The sequence below is a fragment of the Schistocerca gregaria genome, chromosome X (assembly GCF_023897955.1).
Source record: "Schistocerca gregaria isolate iqSchGreg1 chromosome X, iqSchGreg1.2, whole genome shotgun sequence".
Lineage (NCBI taxonomy): Eukaryota > Metazoa > Arthropoda > Insecta > Orthoptera > Acrididae > Schistocerca > Schistocerca gregaria.
The window spans coordinates 517657158-517675679 of record NC_064931.1 but is presented as its reverse complement, the minus strand read 5'-3'; the positions used below and the strand labels follow the sequence as shown (position 1 = coordinate 517675679).

General features: G+C 36.3%; 1 protein-coding gene across 1 annotated transcript in view; it reads right to left on the bottom strand.

Annotated features, from left to right (window-relative positions):
• The window catches only part of LOC126298209 (hemicentin-1-like), a 748827-nt gene that overhangs the window by 477280 nt on the left and 253025 nt on the right, over positions 1-18522 (bottom strand). Inside the window, exon 15 of the mRNA XM_049989513.1 lies at positions 1295-1445. Coding sequence (XP_049845470.1) covers positions 1295-1445 — 151 coding nt within the window. The remainder of the gene's footprint in view (positions 1-1294; positions 1446-18522) is intronic.

Sequence of the window (18522 nt, the reverse complement as noted above, 5' to 3'; positions counted from 1 at the left end):
TGTTGAGGGATTTTGGGAATGGTGAGATCAGGTTCGAGGTTAAGAAACTCTGGATAGTTAACAGGGAGTGACTAGGGGGCAATGGGGGTGGATCACAGTTGGATGGAGGAGTGAACAGAGTCAGGCTGGGTTCAACATTGGTCTTTTGTTGAGTACGGTTGGTAGGGTTAGTGGCAAAAAAGTGTTTCCACTGTAGGGACTGGAAGAAGGAGAGAGACAGCCTTTAATAAGTCCTGCATGATTTAATTTGGGAGTGGGGCAAAAAGTCAGGCGTTTGGAAAGGACTGATATTACTGTGGGGCTAAGGCTTTTGGGGGAAAGGTTCATGGCTGTGTTTTGAGTCTGTTTAGGTTCTGTATTCTCTATGCTGGTGGGACGGAATTTTGAGGGTGGAGTAAATACAGTAGGGTTAGTCAACTATGAGGGGATCTGGGGGATGTTTGGAGGTTGTTGGAGAGGTGGTGGACAGTGGTAGTCTAACATGGGAGTAGGAAGTGAACAGGTTGGAGAGTTTTTTTGAGGTGGCACTGTGTGACTCCATAATAGACATGAAATTTGTAGGAATGAATGCTGATTCTCAGCTAAACTGGTGTGAACACACAGATACTTGCAAACAGAGTGTCATCAGTTTGTTATGCCCTTTGAGTTCCTTCCTCGCTTCAGTGTGTAACATCTAGTTCTTTTAGTAACACACTTTTGATATACTGAATTCTTAGCTATGGAATTCTTTTCTGGTGTTCACACCCACAGGACTGTTTTATTTCCATTAATTTAACACTCTCTTTTTTAGAATCTTCATTTTGGTTTTCAGCTCTGTAAAATCAATAATGAATCAAGCTACCCAACCATTACTAACCAATGGATGAATCTTCTGTTCACCAGTCAACCCATCTCTTTTTGACAAACAAACAACTTCAGTGAGTGTTGACCATACTGTTCCAATTTTCAAGAGTATTCAAATCCAGAGGAGAGTACGCAGATGATATGAAGCATATATCAACTGTGGGGGTTAATTCCCCAACAGCCAGCGCTCACGCAGTGTCTCTCCAAACAAACTGATATTTCAAAATGAAGGGGAGAATGTTATTTTCTTTCCCTTTGTATTTATTATCATCTCAGTCATTTGAAACAATTGGTTCTTTGTTTGCTAGTAAGATGTTTCTATCTCATAACACAAACTCAGAATTTTTATAAAACTAAATAAAGAAATGGTTGCAAAGCATATTTACAAAATAATCATGAAATTACAATCAGCATTACACACTATCTGGACAGAGAATTGCTCTAAGATTACCTTCCGATGGCTGTAATACTTGTGGTGGAACTCCAACATTCAGCCATAGAGATCCTTCAGCTGACGCCAAATGATTCTCAGCACGGCAAATGTACTCCCCAGAATCAGCAATGTCAACACTCAAAATTTTTAACATTCCAAAATTTTTCTCCTGTAACATCAAAATTACTTTATCATAAACTATTCAACCAATGAGTAGTAAAAAATTCATAAATCTAAAAGACAGAAATAAATTATGGGCCACCTCAGCTATTAATTGTAACATGTTTTTGAAAAGCATTTTATGATCCTTAAACTTATTTATAGAATTGATTATCTCTATTTTAAACATAAATAAGTAAATAAACAAGTCTTTTTTTTCTCTGACAATTTGTGACTTCACGCATAATGTGCAAAGCTGTTTAATCAGATAATCTCTGCATGCTTGTAAGCCAGTCATTAACGATAAGACTCAACATTCTATACAAATAAAAAATGCACCCACATTTATCTCTAACTTCCTGTTTCAACATTTTCTGAGTGATACAGAAATCCATCTTATTCATATTAATAACACCACAGAATTGCAGAAATTGTCATTAAACTTTTCACTTAAACAAAACTGCCATTATGTAATGCTACTTGGCATGGCACCATAGGATGCAGTATTTCTCAGTTATCATCTGACCAGGGAATTAGTTAGCTCCATCAGTTATAATTTATCATGGAAACAAAAGTAATGTATGCTTGGAAATTTTACACATACAAAATAATAACTGGAGTCAAACTGACAGATATAACCTCCAATTATAAATTAAATCACTAATGTATTCATTACTAAACAGTCAACTAACCAACACACACCAAGCTCACTTAATAAACAATTTACTGGAAAAGTGTAGACTTAGCATAACTATGTACAGAAAACAAAAATGATATGGACAGTTTAGTAATCTGACCATCACATTTCCAACTCACACTTAGTGAATTTGAAAAATTCTAACAGAAAGGGGAAGTTTCAATGACGTATATCAAGTCAAGAACTACATTAGCAAACAGATATAGCTATTACACTGTCTATATATGCCACAAAGACAACTAAACACTTGCACTGATGCCTGTGTTGTTCAAAAGAGGGAATTACTTTTACTCTGTGATGCCTACATAGTTGTAAAAATAGATAAAGAATCCTAATTTGTGGAGGAACAGAGAAAGGCAGCTACATAGGCACTCCAGAAATATAACACTATTTTATTATTTTCAGTACTAATAGAGATTTGTGACCCTGTTATAGAAATAAATTATACTGCTGTTATTTGATTCTTGAAATTCTGTAAGAAAACTGTCAACATTTTTTACTCTAAATACAGAACTCCATACTGAATCTATACTATCATCTGAGTACAAAAACTCTAAGATACTGGTCTATGATGGTCAGTTACTCACTTTACACAACAGTCTTTAGTATTTTTGTTTCAGAAAAAAATATTTCACTGGTCACTGCTGTATTAACACAAAAGATATTTACAAGACAACAAGAAGTAAATCACACAATGTGCACTAGTACATTTGTCTGCAGGATAACACAAGAACATCTAAATATTTGTAACACGAAATTAAAGTTACAGATTAGCCTACTAATATATGCAATCCATTACTGTTTTTTTAATTCTTGGACATCAATATTTTTTTATAAATTGTTTCATTTATTGAATTATTAGTTAATTAAAATATTACACACATTTTGTTTGAAATAATACAATATTTTCAGATGAGAGAGTAGAATGTTATTTAAGATAATGCAAAGTGAAGATTATAAGTAAGATAGTTCCCAAAAAAGACTTACAATCAAGGCAAAGTGTAAAAATGGAGTATTTTTGCGTGTTTATTGCAGCAAATTGTGTGTGTCATGCTATAATATGTCAACAACACTAGAAAAAGGAAATGTGACATCACATAAGTGGGATATGAAATTGGACATGAACCAAGGACTTCATTATAAAATCGTGTATCACCTAAAAATGCATAGAAACAAGTTCAACATAAAAAAATGAGGCTCTGCACAAAATGTAACATTGATAGTTTATGTACACAACTAAACAAAAAGGAATGTAGAGATGAAGTTATTACTCCACTGCTAGAAGAGTTAGATGTGTTATAATATAAACTACAACAACAAAACAGACAACATGAAAGTGAAAAACACAATGAGTCATTGTCTGCAAAAAATATGAAAACTTAGGGAATTATAACAATCAATCTAAGAAGCTAATAGCATTGAGGGCATGCTGAAAAGTAATGTCTCTGAATTTATTATGTGAAAACTCTTAAACCTTCTTAAATAAAACAAATGTTATTAACATTATAAATCTTTATTTTTTGGTGCATGACAAACTGCTTGCTGTAATCAAGATTCGAATTCAAGGAGTTCATCCACACATGCAGCACCTCTCCTTCAATGTGGCAATGCCGGACCACACAAGTGCTGTGATATCTGCAACAACCCAACGCATTGGGTTCACTGTAATCGATCATATAGTATCAATCATATAGTCCCAAATTGGTCCTATCTGATATTCATCTGTTTCCAAAATTTAAAGAACACTTTTAAGGAGTTCACTTTGATAGTAATGAAGCAGTAAACACTGAGGGGAGGTTGTATCTCCATCATTGAAGTCAAACGTTCTACAGTGACGACATCAAAAAACTGGTCTAACGTTGGGAGAAATGTATTCATCACCAGGGTGACTATGTTGCAAAATAAATATGTAAGCATGAAGAATAAAGATGTATAATGTTAATGACATTTTTTTATTTAAAAATATTTAAGAATTTTATTATAATAAATTTGGTGCATTACTTTTCAGCACATCTATGTACTAATCAATTTAATGCTATAAAAGGGGAATTCAACACAGTAAATGTCCTGACTGTTCCTTGTAGGGATTATCTTACAAACACTCATGTGTTAAGTTATAAATAAATACAATGAACAGGAAATTAAGAAAAATCTGTTGAAACTTTCCATAAGCTACATTCACTGGGATAAACAGCACACTCAGAGTACATTTTACACGGCATGGAAAACATGGGAATACCCAAGGAAATGTAGCTATGTGCAAATTAGTATTAGATTCTATGAACCTTATCTCAGTGGAGGACCATGCAACAGTTCCACTGTCAGCAAAGCTAGAAACAGAATAGAAAGAAACCTGAGCATTTCCAAATGTCATCTACTGGGTGCACAGAAAAATCCCTTGTACCATCGAACAATGAGGACATAATAGCTATATCTGGACAAGTGGAAGTGACAGTTACAGCAACAGCAGAAAGGGTAAGAGCATCATCTTCTGATCTCACATTCGAATCAAGTTTTTCAGCCTGTGATACAGAACTCAACAACTACATCAAACAATAGCTACATCTGCAATGGTGAAAGTGACAGTAGCAGCAACAACAGGAAAAGCTACTGTGTCATCAGCTGAACCCAAAGTTTGTCCACCAACTATTGGGAGCTCAACAACTACATCATCTCTAACAGAAGAAGCAAAAGCAGAAGAAAATGCAGCAATCATACAGAAAGCACATGGAATGGCAGTAACATGGAAAGTAAGACACCTTTTTGATCTTAAGAATTTTTTAATCACTGGCAGGAAGAAGTAAAAGCCCACAAGATGAGTAACATGATAATCAGCCAGCACAACATGCCTGCCTTTCATCAGGATATAAGGAGACTTAGGATTAATGTGGATTGGTTAGGAGTTACTTACATGAAAAAAAAAAACTGTATAAATAATGCTTACATATAAGGCTTTTCAAAACACGATATTACACATGGAAATGAAAGTTCCATTTAGAGAATTATAACATTCCTAGCCATTACTTTCAGGAAAGCAAGGAAAGAGGCAATGTAATTATATTTCTTCAAAACACTGTAATATTTAGATCTATAAATGTGAAGAATAACTGTTTAGAGCAACAGTTTTAATTTTATGCAGTAGAGAAAACATGGACTGCCACAGTAATAGTGGTGACAACTTACAGGGAATCTGAGGCTAACTTTAGAGTCTTTCTGAATCAAGTAGAATTACTATTATTTGCTTTATTTCCTTAGGGATTTTAATGTAATCTTTTTGAGTAACAACAAAGTAGAGTTTCAATGTACAACGAATTGGTATAATCTTGTATCAGTAGTTGACTTGCCACTGGTATTACTTCTGAGAGTCAGACACTGACAGACAACATATTTAGAAGTGTAAGTATGTGCCATAGCTTTAGTGTCACCTCAGTTTTCAGTGAGCTATCTGACCATGATGAGTAACTCCTCAACCTGCGTGACAGTATGTATCTAATGAGTGGAGACTCACTGGAAATCCTTACACATAAATGGTAGTAAATGGATTGGAGCTGGTCTACATGGTGAATGTAATATATTTGTAAATAAATTCTCTTCCCTCTTTGAAGAAGTTTTTCTATAAGAAATTTTAGAAACAAAACTCCTGTGCTGGTTTTTATTAATCATTAACTTTAGCATGTAGTTAGAAGGAAGACAAGCAAGAATAAAAGAACTTCAGAAGAGTTCAAAAGCAAACATGAAAGTAATCTTGTATGCAGGCATGAAAAAATCCAATATTTTAACAACCATCTTCTTCAATTATTAGATGAATGCATCATTTTTCCATTTGAGCTGTTATTTATTTTAATTTTTCCTTTGTCTCACAAGTAGTTTACAGGTAAATGCACTGCCATACATAATGTATCTTTTTCTGACTCAAACTGTGGATAATGGCTTAAAATGCCAAAACTAGTTGTGCAATAAAAAAGAACTAGCCTAACCTAACATAAAAGAAATTAAGTAAATAACAGCTTAAGTGGAGGAATGATACATTCATTTTTCAACAAACACTTTTTGTCAGTGTCAGAACCAATAGGGCTCTGTTAATGAAAATTTGAGTCTTACACTGGAAAACATTATCCTAGTGAAAGAAGCTACTAAGGTCATAAACACAAGCATGGGAATTCACAACCAAGATACAAAGTACAAAAAAAAGCCTTTTACCTGTTTAATGGAAGATTAACTTTAACAACAAAAAGTCACTCTGTCGAAGGAGCTGTTTTTAATAATTTGTTGTCTTATCAAAAAATTGCCCCTATAACTTAGATCTATTATGAATAATAATGTAGGAGACAATCCTGTGCTAGAAACAAGTATAGTAATTGTAGTACATTGTAAAATATTTGTCATTTGTAACTATAAAAAATTATACATAGTTAATTATGACATACATGTAAAATTACTTGCCATGAGCTGATAATAAATAAATAAATCAGTAAATATCTGTGAAATGCATATTAGCACTGTCACAATATTTTAAATTGAAAGAACAATCATTTCTCCAAAAAATAAAAATTCCACTGAAGTAGATTACATTTCTAACAATCTCTTGAAATTAATTCTATAACTGATGTGCTGAATCATACTTTCAGTGCATCCTTACAACAAGGAACTATCCCTGACAGACTTAAATTACTCTTGTTAAACCCTTCACGAAGAAATGTGACCAAAATTGATGTTTCAAATTAACAACCAAGATTTTTCAAATATATTGGACAAAGCTCATGTGAGAAGTGATTTTGTAACATCTAGAGAGATTTAATATTCTCAGGAAATGCCAATTTCATTTCTGAAAAGGCCTGTCAACTGAACAATCACTCTATGCTTTTATAAATAAAGTCTTGGTATCCCCAAATGGCAAAATGGTGACAACAGAATTGATTTGTGTCTTGTCAAAAGCCTTTGACACTGTAGATCATCAAATACTATCACAGAAAACTAACCTTTTAGAAATAAGTGATACATCAAATAGATAGCTTCAGCCACACTTCAAAAATAGGAAGCAGAAAGTGTTATTAGATAGTATAGATAATTTTTGTAGTAGCTTCACTTCATCAGAGTTGAAAATCATCAACTGTGCAGTGCTATGAGAATTAGTTCCTGGTCCTTTACTGTTCCTGATATTTATAAATGACATACCACAATGCAGGAACATACACTGAAATTTTACCATTTCTGCAAATGATGCCAACATTCTGATTGATGGTCATACCTGGGACAAATCTTCAAGGATTTTTTAACAAATTTCTCATGGATTTAGTGAGATGTATTAGTGTAGATGAGCACTAACTATTCAATGTGAAACATAGGCAATAGAAAAAGTTCTTGGGTGTCATAACTGATTGCAGCATGAACTGATCACATCATGCACAGTAAAACCTCATTAACACGAATTCAAAGGGACCGAAAAATCAGGAGTTCGTGTTAAAAAAATTCATGTTAAGTGAAAAACACCAATTTTAATAAGTATACATGTACAGCAGTACACTAATGTGTAATACACTAGACTGTCAATCTTGTTATTGTAGACTTATAACACCATAAAGTGATTGTAAAATTACAAGTACTCACAAATTATGTATGTTACTTTTGCATGCTACAGTACCGGTTGTAACTGTAGTTTTTATTCAGTATTCCAACTTGATATGGCTATGACGAACAGAACACCTGTCAAATCTGGCACTGAGTACATTCCTAAATGCTGCTGCACACATTATTGAATGTCTTACAATTTACAGCATATGCTGATTGTTGAGGTGATAATCGCAGCTACCGATCTACAATATGTTAAAAATGAGTCAACAATAAGTATAATTAGCATTGTAGTTACATTTCCTACATTCATTTCGGAAAAAAATTATGCTTTAGAACATTCTAAGGTCAGAAGTTTGTGTTACAGTGAAATTTAATTATGCTATGAACTGAAACAGAGTTCGTAATTCACCTTAACCAAAATTCGTATTAACCGATAAAACATACCATAAGAATTAATGTATTGCTGGTGGGACCAATATTTTTTCCATGTTAACCATGAGTTTGTCTTATGCAAGTCCACACTAATGAGGTTATACTGTATTAAACCTTCAAAAAAGATAGAGCTCATTTAGTTTTACCTTATGTTATTACCTCTTACAGTAGGAACTTAAACATTATGAAAGAGCCAACTATGGATACTTCCACTCTTAGATGATTTACATTTTGGGGAAACCAGTCATGAGTAAAGAAAATATTCTTGGTCAAAAGATGTGATGTAAGAATAATAAGTGGTGCAGACTCTAGATTTAGCTACAGAAACCTTTTCTGGAAACTAAAAATTTTTACTACTTCTTTCCAGTATACAGCTTTGCTTATGTCTTTCATTAGTTGAAATACAGTGTTGTATGAAAGAAACAGCAAACAACATGAATACAACTCAAGATGGAAAGATGATTTTCACGGTGGTTGTGAAATCGCGATGATGATGTAGAAGGGGATGTATTTCACTTGCAAAAAACTTTATAATGCTCTTCCTCCTTAACTTAAATGCAAAATTTGATAACAAGTGTACATTTAAGGAGCCTCTGAGTCTATTTTTTCTGGCAAGGTCGTTTTAAAGTTTGGAAGTGTTTCTAAACCACAGTAAAAAACCATTGTAGAACTATCAAACAATGGAAAATGCAGGATGCAATGTAACAATATTATGAGAAGTCAGTGTGGTTCCAGGTGCCTGAGACTGCAGTCAGGTGTGTGAGTTGTGTTTGTGTGTGTGTGTATATGTGTGTGTGTGTGTGTGTGTGTGTTGTTAATGAAGACCAATGGCCAAACCTTTAATTGTGAGAGTCATTTTGTTGTGCCTATCTGTGACTCAGCATCTCCACTAATATGGTGAGTAGCAACTTTCCTTGTAGAAATATAAAATTTATGTGTGATGTAATGTGAGATTAAACAGTCAAGGAAAGTTCTGATAGAGTGTAAATAGTCAGTTGGTGCTCTCCTTTACCCCTAGATTGAACAATTACGTAGACATAGTCTTACAGACTGGAAGAGTTTCTAATTCACAGTGAAAAACCATCCATGAACTGTAAAATTTGTGCCTTGGGCAATATAATGTAAGACTAAATAATTATGTTCACACTAATGTAACATACATAGTTATTTTCTTTGGTTTTCACTTGCTATGTCTGGTGAATAGTGCTATATAGCGAGGATTAGCTTGCGTGACCATCCTCTGCAGCAGGTACAGAAATATTTGATTTATAAATAAAGAAAGTAAAAAAAAAAAAAAACTCAAAGTAGTTATGTCTTGAAGTTATGGTTTTCAATCAAATTTCTATAACTAGTGAGAGAGGACTGATAGTGCATCACAACAACAAGGGCAAAAAAGATGAAAAGTGGGAAAAAAGTTCAACATAAAAACACGCTTATGTTTCACAAATAGAGCTGTGAGCAGATGAGAGGAAATGAAGATGCCAACTAAAAACATGAAGGACTATCCCACTGGTGATTCCTTAAAGTGAAGGAAGGTGAAACACGTATGGGAGGAATAAAATACAGTGCAGCAAGAGAAGGTGTTTTTTATTTATAAACAAAATGTTATATACCAGTTTATGACTTACATTAATCTAACCTAGTTTCACATTCGTCACTTTTATAACCTTACTACATAAAAAGCATGTGTTAAAAGGATCACACTTGTTGTAAATAAGGCATGTGGACAGAGCAGAGGTGGGTGTAGATGGGCCACAGGCTAGTGGAGAATGAAGGTAGGAGGACTGTGACATTGAGAGATGTGTGTTGCAGTAATTCCCATCTGTATAAGCTGGTATTGTGAAAAGGGAGATGTGAGAGAGATCAAGATGACATGGAATGTGAAGCAGCCATTTAAGTATAGCATGCTGTGCTCATCGATATATTCTGCTTCTGGAATGTCAACCCTGCTCTTTGTCATAGATTGGTGGAGGCCATTCATATGGATAGGCAGGTGGTTGAGAGTCATGCCCCCATAAATGACTGGCTTAGTGTAGGGCGGTGATTTCACTGGGTTGTGCGGGGAACTGCCTTTGATAAGGTAGGCTGTGAGTATGATATGTCTGGAACAGAATGAAGTTCTAGTTGGATGCATAGGACAGGACCTACATCCAAACCTTCCACAGGAATATGAACCATATCGCGATGATCTGGGAGGGACATGGCATTTCATAGACAGAGTGAGCAGCAGAATACCACTTTGGGAGGGGGACAGGCAACTCTGATCTACCTCTCCTCCCTCTGTAACATATTACTACTATACAATCCCAATTATCTAAAGCCCAGCACACTTATGCCCTCACTCTCCAACAACTAGAAGAGCACTCCAAATACAATCTTCAAACATTATCATCTTCCTGTCTCAGAACAGCACTGACCAAAAAGACCCTGTTGATGGGCTTGTCAAACTCTCATAACATCCAACTCCTGTCTTGTCAGTCACTTCCATCTGACACATCCTCCAACACTCCCTCCTAACGTCTCACAAAACAAACCAGGAACTTAAATCCTACACAAGTTTCAGTTCTCTCTAAATGTCTCAGCTTCAGCCCCACACCCAAATCCAAACATGCTGAAATGATCAAAGACTTATTCTCCTTCACTCAATCCCTGTAGTGGAAAAACATTTCAGCAATCCTCTGACCGAAATTGAATTAAAGTCAGCATTGATCCTTGCCTCTCCCACTTCATACTTCTGCTGAACTGTGACCCTATGACCCAACCACCTTCTAAACTTTCCAGGAATTCCTTACCTCCACCTTGCTTCACCTTCTTTCCTAGGTCCTTTTCCAAGGACACAAACATCTCAGCAGAAAAAAGAGCACTCACCTTCAGTTTTAAAACAAACCCTGATTTGATCATCCTCCCTGGAGACAAAGGCTCTGCCACAATATGATGAACTGCAGTGATACACTTGTGATTGCTTGCTTTATCATTTAGAGGCATAAGCATAGTGACCTCATCCCAGCTGCCCAGCATAAACCACACAAACCCCTGGCATATCCCAGAATTTCTTTCCAAAATCTAGCCACTCTCTTCATTCCAGCTACTCCCCCTCTTCCCACAAAATACACACACAAACACATTATATACATTTTCTCAAATCCATAAACTTTGCTACCCAGGACATCTAATTGTAATTGGTTACTCCATTCTCACAGGAAGGATGGCAGCTTAATTTTACCACCACATCCAGTCCACTCCCCTTAGCTTCACTTCCAACACAAACTATTTCTTCATGTTAAGACCTGCCGCATGCATCCACCCACCACATCATATTCCACTCCAATCACAGACATATCCTATCCTGTCAAACCAATCATATCATATGCCATCACTTGCGAAAGTTCTGCACAGCATTTAAAACAAGCATGACCATTGATCAGCTGTCTACCCAAATGCTTTGGATTTGGAGCAAGAGCAGTTCTGCTCAAACAGTCCAAGGGTATACTGCCATTTCATTGTGTCCAACTGGCACAATATTTTAGCAATCAGACATGTCGCCATCATCAGGTGCACTGACAAACTGTTTGTGCAACAAATACGCCAGGAGAAAATGAAGAATCACAAGAGCAGTTTTGATACAAACTCAGGAAGGTGCTTAAATGCTGATGGCTTATGGTTCCATAGTACTCTCCACGTCTGAGAGAAACCACCCTACAACCAAGAAAAAGTTCCTTCTTTGGGCCATCAACAACTTCTAGGCATATTTATGTAGCAAAATATTCACTATTGTGACAGATAATCATTCTCTCTCCTGGCTGAGTAACTCAATGCATCCATGAAGTCAGCTGGCACAATGGTTACTGAGGGATCGGGAGTGTGATGTCACAGTGGTAAACATCATGCAGTGATAGAAATAGAGAAAGTATCAGTGCCTCCTTAAGAACAAGCAAAGATCTTCATTGCATCTTGTTCCAGAAAAAATTGGCATCTTCCTGCAGTAATCAAGGCTGTCCATCATGTGTTCAAAGCCAGCTGGACCATTGCACAGTCCAAATAGCATAACTGTAAACTCATAGAGGCCATTAGGAGTTATGAAGGCAATCTTTTCTTGGTCAGCTTCATCAACCTTGACATGTCAGTACCCTGTCTGCATGTCCATAGTTGAGAAATCCTTTTCTCCTTTCAAGCAGTCTTTGGTGTCGTCAATGTGCAACAGTGGATAGACACCTTTCTTCGTGATTTTATTTAGTTATTGGTAGTCAGTGCCATCCTTCTTCTTCACAAGGACCACAGGACAGGACCAAGAATTCTCTGAAGGTTCAGTGATGTCATGTTGTAGTATCTTCTCCACTTTCTTCTGAATTAACCATTATTCAGCTGGTGACAACCTATATCAGTGCTGGCTAATTGTTGAATGATCGCTATTGTTGATTCTGTGTTCTACTATGGAGTGCTTGGTCTGTCTTTTCTCCAACCCTGCCTTAAAAATCTTCCAAACATTCACATAGAATGGCTATCATTCACTGATGTTGTTACTCATTCAGGCCAGATCTTATTGACAATTTGACAGTAACTTCCTCCCCTGCTTTGTTTGTTGTGGTAATGGAGCACAATCCTTTGTGTATGACACTGTCCTTTCCTACACTGGGTCAGCTGTTCTGATGCAAAGACCTTTAGGAATGAGTTGTGGCTTCCTGAGAAAATTAGTGATCCGAAGTTCTCCTTGACCACCTACAATTCTTACAGTCGTTGCTGGAATGTACATTTCTTGTGAGCCTGAATAGTTTTTCTGCAATCAACAAAAGCTTCATAGTTTAACTGAGACTCTACTGATAACTGTAATTTGTGTTACTAATAACTGTAGGAAGTCGCATACTAGAATAACATCATGACTACATTCCTGCTGAAACGACAAATTTGAAAGGATGTGTTCTGACGTTGATAGTTATTCTTGCAATATATGTTCCTGTTGGCTGGACATATTTACCTTTTGCAACCTTCAGCACAATTTTTTATGTGTGGCGAAACATATGTCTTCCATAGATGCTGATGATAAGCTTCTGACATTACAGAAAAAGAAGCCCATGAATTGACTAGTGCTCAGACAGGATGGCTGTCAATGATGTCCCAATGAGCTTTCCTGAAATTCTGGTGTCAGTCGCCCATGGAGCATTTTCATCCATCACAGCCTCACCTCCATAGATGGTTGCCTTACCTAATTTTCCTGAATGCCATGACCGGCTGAGTGTCTGGTATCTCTATGTGGTGTCAAGGAACAGCTACACCATGTTGAGGAGTTATCACATCCATGGTACACCAATGGACTTCATCCCACAGGTCAGCTATAATTGTCTGCTGTCAACTGGCATGAATAAGACTGTTGCAATGGTTGACACCTTTTGATGTAATTGGTGTCAAACACTTGTCTTCTCTATCTCCATAGTAGCATATGTGTTCAAGGTTCCCACAGTGGAAACATCCCAGCGTGTTGTTCTCCAACCCCCAAATGTCCATTTTTCTACGGTATGCTGAAGTTGGTGGAGGAGATGGTTTTACCAGCACTGGTCAGAGGCTGGGTTATCATCTGATGGTTATGGCATAAATCTGAGTTGGCCAAGCCTGTTCTTCATGGCTTGTCCAATTGGTGGTGGACTTGGTCCCCAATATTGATACATCTCTTCTTCAAAATTCAAAGTTATCTCTAAAAATATGGTTCAACATTCATGACCGCTGTTTTTTGTGTACCCATGACATTTCTGGCTGCCATAAACAGCTGTATCTCTTCCATTATTATCCAGCATATGTGAGAGGTGAGCTTATGTTGGTCTTTCATAGTTGCCATAGGGACCACATTTGGTTATATCTCTTTCATCTTTCTGTTATATTACCTTCTGTTGCATTTCCTTCATTCAGTTGCACCCTTTGATGAATTCCTCCATTATTGTGACAGGCTTTACCGAAACTGCTTGGTACATGTCTCCTGCAACATCAATTGTGAGATTTTTTTGGTTTCTATCATATTCAGAATTATGATGTAGACTACCATAAAGCCAAAACATTCTGTATGTATGACTGTGTCATTCCCTCCAACATTATGCTCTGTCCTTCAATTGTTTTTCCACTAAGTGGACTTGTTACTTATGGTCATTGAATATTTCCTGCAGTTCAGTCTGGATTTTTCCTAGTTATTGAGGTCCTGTTTATTGTTATCAAACCATTGCTCGGCTGTGCCATCCAAGTAAAAGTACACATTTGCCACACACATGATGTCATCCCAACTGTTGTATTTGGTCACTCAATCACTCAGTCAATCAGGCATTTTGTCAGCTCCTAAATGGTGTATCTGGGAAACACTGATGAGTGCCTGATGTGCAGCTGACTTATTGCTGTTTTGGAATCTATCTGTCTCCTGAATAAAGGAATCTTAGGAATAATGTGCTGCTTGTATTCCAGTTTATGATCATGTAGCCAACAGCTTTTACATTGCCTGATTGGAGCCATTATGATGTTTTGAAGTACCTGGCATCTACACCAAACAATATCATGTCAAAATTACAATCATGTCCAAATCCATACACAGTTTTGTCAATGAAGTACAATACTTACAAGGGGACCATTTGACTTGTTAATCATGGATTTTGATGAGTCTAAGGTATGGTGTAGAAGAACATGTTATGTGTTCCTGGCCAGCAGCTTTTCACACAACAGCCAATACTTTCTAAAAAAAATTGATGATGAAGTTTTTTGCACACCTCTTATACCTGTAATTTTAGTTGCATTCTGACAAAGCCAGTGTAGTGGCTAAGGTTCATGGCTAAAAAGCTTGCAGTATGGACTCACATCAGTTCCAATTATCCCACCCTCTGATATTTACTTTTTCACTCAGGTTAAAATTTTCATTGAAAAGTTCAAAATTCTTCCAACTTGCTAGACTATCAGAGAAATCACTTTGAGGTAATATTTTGAATCAATTTAGTACATATGCTTTCACAGGGATGATCAAGTATGCATGGTTCACACTGAAGTTGATCAAAGAAAGAAAATCTTTTTCATTTCAAATGAACTGTGTTTTTTTCTGGTACCTCTTCTGAAAGATCCAGCTGCCTGCAAGGGAGTTGCTTTTGTAAATGTGCATGGTGTTCTACAATTTGTATTTCAGTTGCTTCTACAATAACTACAACCTGAAATTCTGTTCTAACACAGAAAGTGATAGCAGGTAAGATGATTTTGTAATCTACTGTGTAACAAATGGAAGACATTTGAAGGAAGTTTGCTGTAATGCTTGATTTATTAGTAAAATGTCAATGACAAAAATGACTATTTTAGTCACTGTGCTATACTTGGTTGTTTAAGCCATGTGAGATACAGATAAAAGTTCAACATCAATTCTCTTGGGAGCCAGGGACCATCTGACAAAGTACTCCTAAACAGGTACTCAGGACAGGTCCCTCTACTACATATTTAAGTGTCATCAAAATCCATGATTAGAAGCTCTGATGATCCTATTGTTAGAACTGAAAGCACATTTATTGCTGACACCAACACAGAGGCACAACAGAAATGACCTCTTGGATAGAGAGTGCAGCTTTTTATACAAATGTTGAATATTCCAGAATGCTGGTATCTATACAAACACTGATTGTAAAGTAACTTTTTGTACTTGAGGCCAGGACAGTGCAACAGCATAGATGGCATCTTGTACACTAAACATTTTTTTTAAAACTCAGTTACATCACTTTCAGTATTAAACAGGCCATGAATGAAAGAGCTTCTATGAAAATGTTAAAAGTTCTGGATTACCCCTTGATCCAGGGGTTGAATCAGTACTGTATGTGGGAGAAGTATAGCAAATACGTTTCCAGAAACTAACTCAGCTACTGGTGGATCTGCTTTACAATTGTCCAAAAGAAGGTTGGCTTTGCTGTCTACTGGTAAACTATTTTGAAGCTTTCTTGCACCATGGCACAAAATTATAAAAAACCAGTTTTTGAAAAGGATGGTAGTCATCCACACATTTGAGCATCATAATGAACAGGCAAGTTTGTAACATTCTTAAATGTCTTACACGTTTTTCAGATTTACCAATTACAAAAGGAATCATTCAGTCACTTCCAGGTGCATTATTACATATCAAAACTGTCACTCGGTCTTTCATTTTCTTTTTAAACCCTTTAGCCATCTTTTCACCTCCACCAATTAGAGTATATGTTGGTAATCACACTGCCACTGTGGGCCTGTTTCATCAGCATTATAAAGCTGATCAGTTGCTAGGTTATTATCTGTGATTATTTCTTCAAATTTGTATTTGTATTTTTCTGCAGAGTCTTGGTTTCCTGAAAGTGTTTCTCTAGTTACATCAGGTATTTTAACTCTATGCCAAAACTTAAAAGTTTCTGAACAAATCATCACAAAAATTGCATCACTTTCTGCAACCGTTGAATCTTGTCCTAATTTCTTTCCCTTTTAATTAATCACTGGCCACATTAGGAGCTTTCCTTTTGAGCATACTGCACTAAACCATCTTTACAATACGCTATCTAATTGTTGCAATATTGGTTTTTTAATGTTTGTCTGGAAGACGATTTCTCAGTTGTTACCAACTGAGAAGCAAATTTCATTAGTTCATCCTTTTCTATGTTGAAAATGGTTGATGAGTTAATATTAAATTCACTCACCACAATTTCTATTCTTAAATTGCTCCATGAATTTGACAATTTCCAGTTTCTGGTTGATGTTGAGAGTTGTGTGCTTACATTTCTCTCCTGATTTACAACATGAAGAAGATTTCAGTTTCAAGAACATTGCATTGCTTAAATGTCAATAAAACTTCCACAGGTCATGATGATATTTATGACCACTGCTTTAATACGGATCCTAGTTCGCTAGAAGAAACCAGCACAAACCACTCGCAATCAAAACAATGAATTGAACCTGTGTATGGTGACAGCCACGATCAGCTGAGTAAAGTCTGAATGCTTCCAACTGATTCTGAATAATGTCAATTGTGTCTGCTGTTCATGTCGCATAGGAAGGCGGCCCAATTTTTAGCGATTCTGTGTATTGTCCTTCACTATGTGCTAGCAGGCAATAAGATTTGTTCTTCCTCTGAGCAGTTAGCTGTCTTTTACAACTAGACTGCAAGAATCTCTCTCCCACATGCTGAGCTGTTGCCATACTTTTGCAAAATGTAGTTTCATTCACAGGGAGACAGAATTATTCATTCAGATTTTGAGGTTACTTACTTATAGCAGTGTAGCTGTGAATCTCTATCTGTAACTCTTTTAGTGCAATAGCCAAACAAATATGTCAGGTGATGACAATCAATGTGAAGAGCTTCACAACTGGGCAAGGAGGTTTATTTATGGTGTTTGTAATTTTTAGAAATGTGAACCTGAAAGCAGGACCCCTATTTTTCACATTTTAAAGACACATGAATGAACTGTGGAAGCGAGTTATGGCAAGTGAACTGCACGGAGAACAGTAAACAAAAGTGTAGAGCTGTAGGAAAATTTGGTTTCTTTCTACCAGGACAGCATCAAAAGGACAATAAATTTCTCATACTAACAATGATATTTTAAGGCACTTTGTGTTTACAATGTATATAAGTAGTGAATACCCAACATCACAAAAACTTGTTACAACTATGCATGAAAAATTGGCTTCAGAGGTAGCACCTCATCAATGCAAAGAATTTTAAAAGAGATTGGTTAAGAAGAGAGCTTTTAATTGAAATAAATGACAAAGGCACAGCATGAACCACATGCCTTATAAAGATGCATGATACAAGAGAAGGAGGTAGTTCAAAAGTGTATTACCTTGATGAAACATGGGTGAATCAGAATCATTCCATGAATACCTGCTGGAAAATAAATGATGGTATTGGCATTTTTAAAGTTCCCATAGGAAAAGATTCTGGGAAAATTATTCTGCATGCTGGCTCTTACTCTGGTTTAGTTACTGTAAGTAAACTTGTATTTAGGCGTGAGAAAAGCAGCAGTGACTACCATTCAGAATGGACATTGCCAGTTTCAAGAAGTGGTTCACTGAACAGTTTTTGCCATATCTTGCTTCATTGCCAGTTTCAAGAAGTGGTTCACTGAACAGTTTTTGCCATATCTTGCTTCAAAGTCAGTCATTGTATGTACCGCGCCAGTTATCATTCAGCTGTTGCAGAGAAAACAAAATGCCAGGAACACAGATATTGTGCTCTGGTTCAAAATTAAAAACAGTCAGCACTGTAAAAGCCAGCCTCATGTTAAACTCCTGCAGTTCGTTAATTTACACAAGTCACACAAAAGAACATACAAATCTGACTTTCTTGCATGTGAATATCGTTACACAGTTTTGTGTTTACCCATGAACCACTGTCATTATACTCTGACACAATTAAATTGGGCACAAG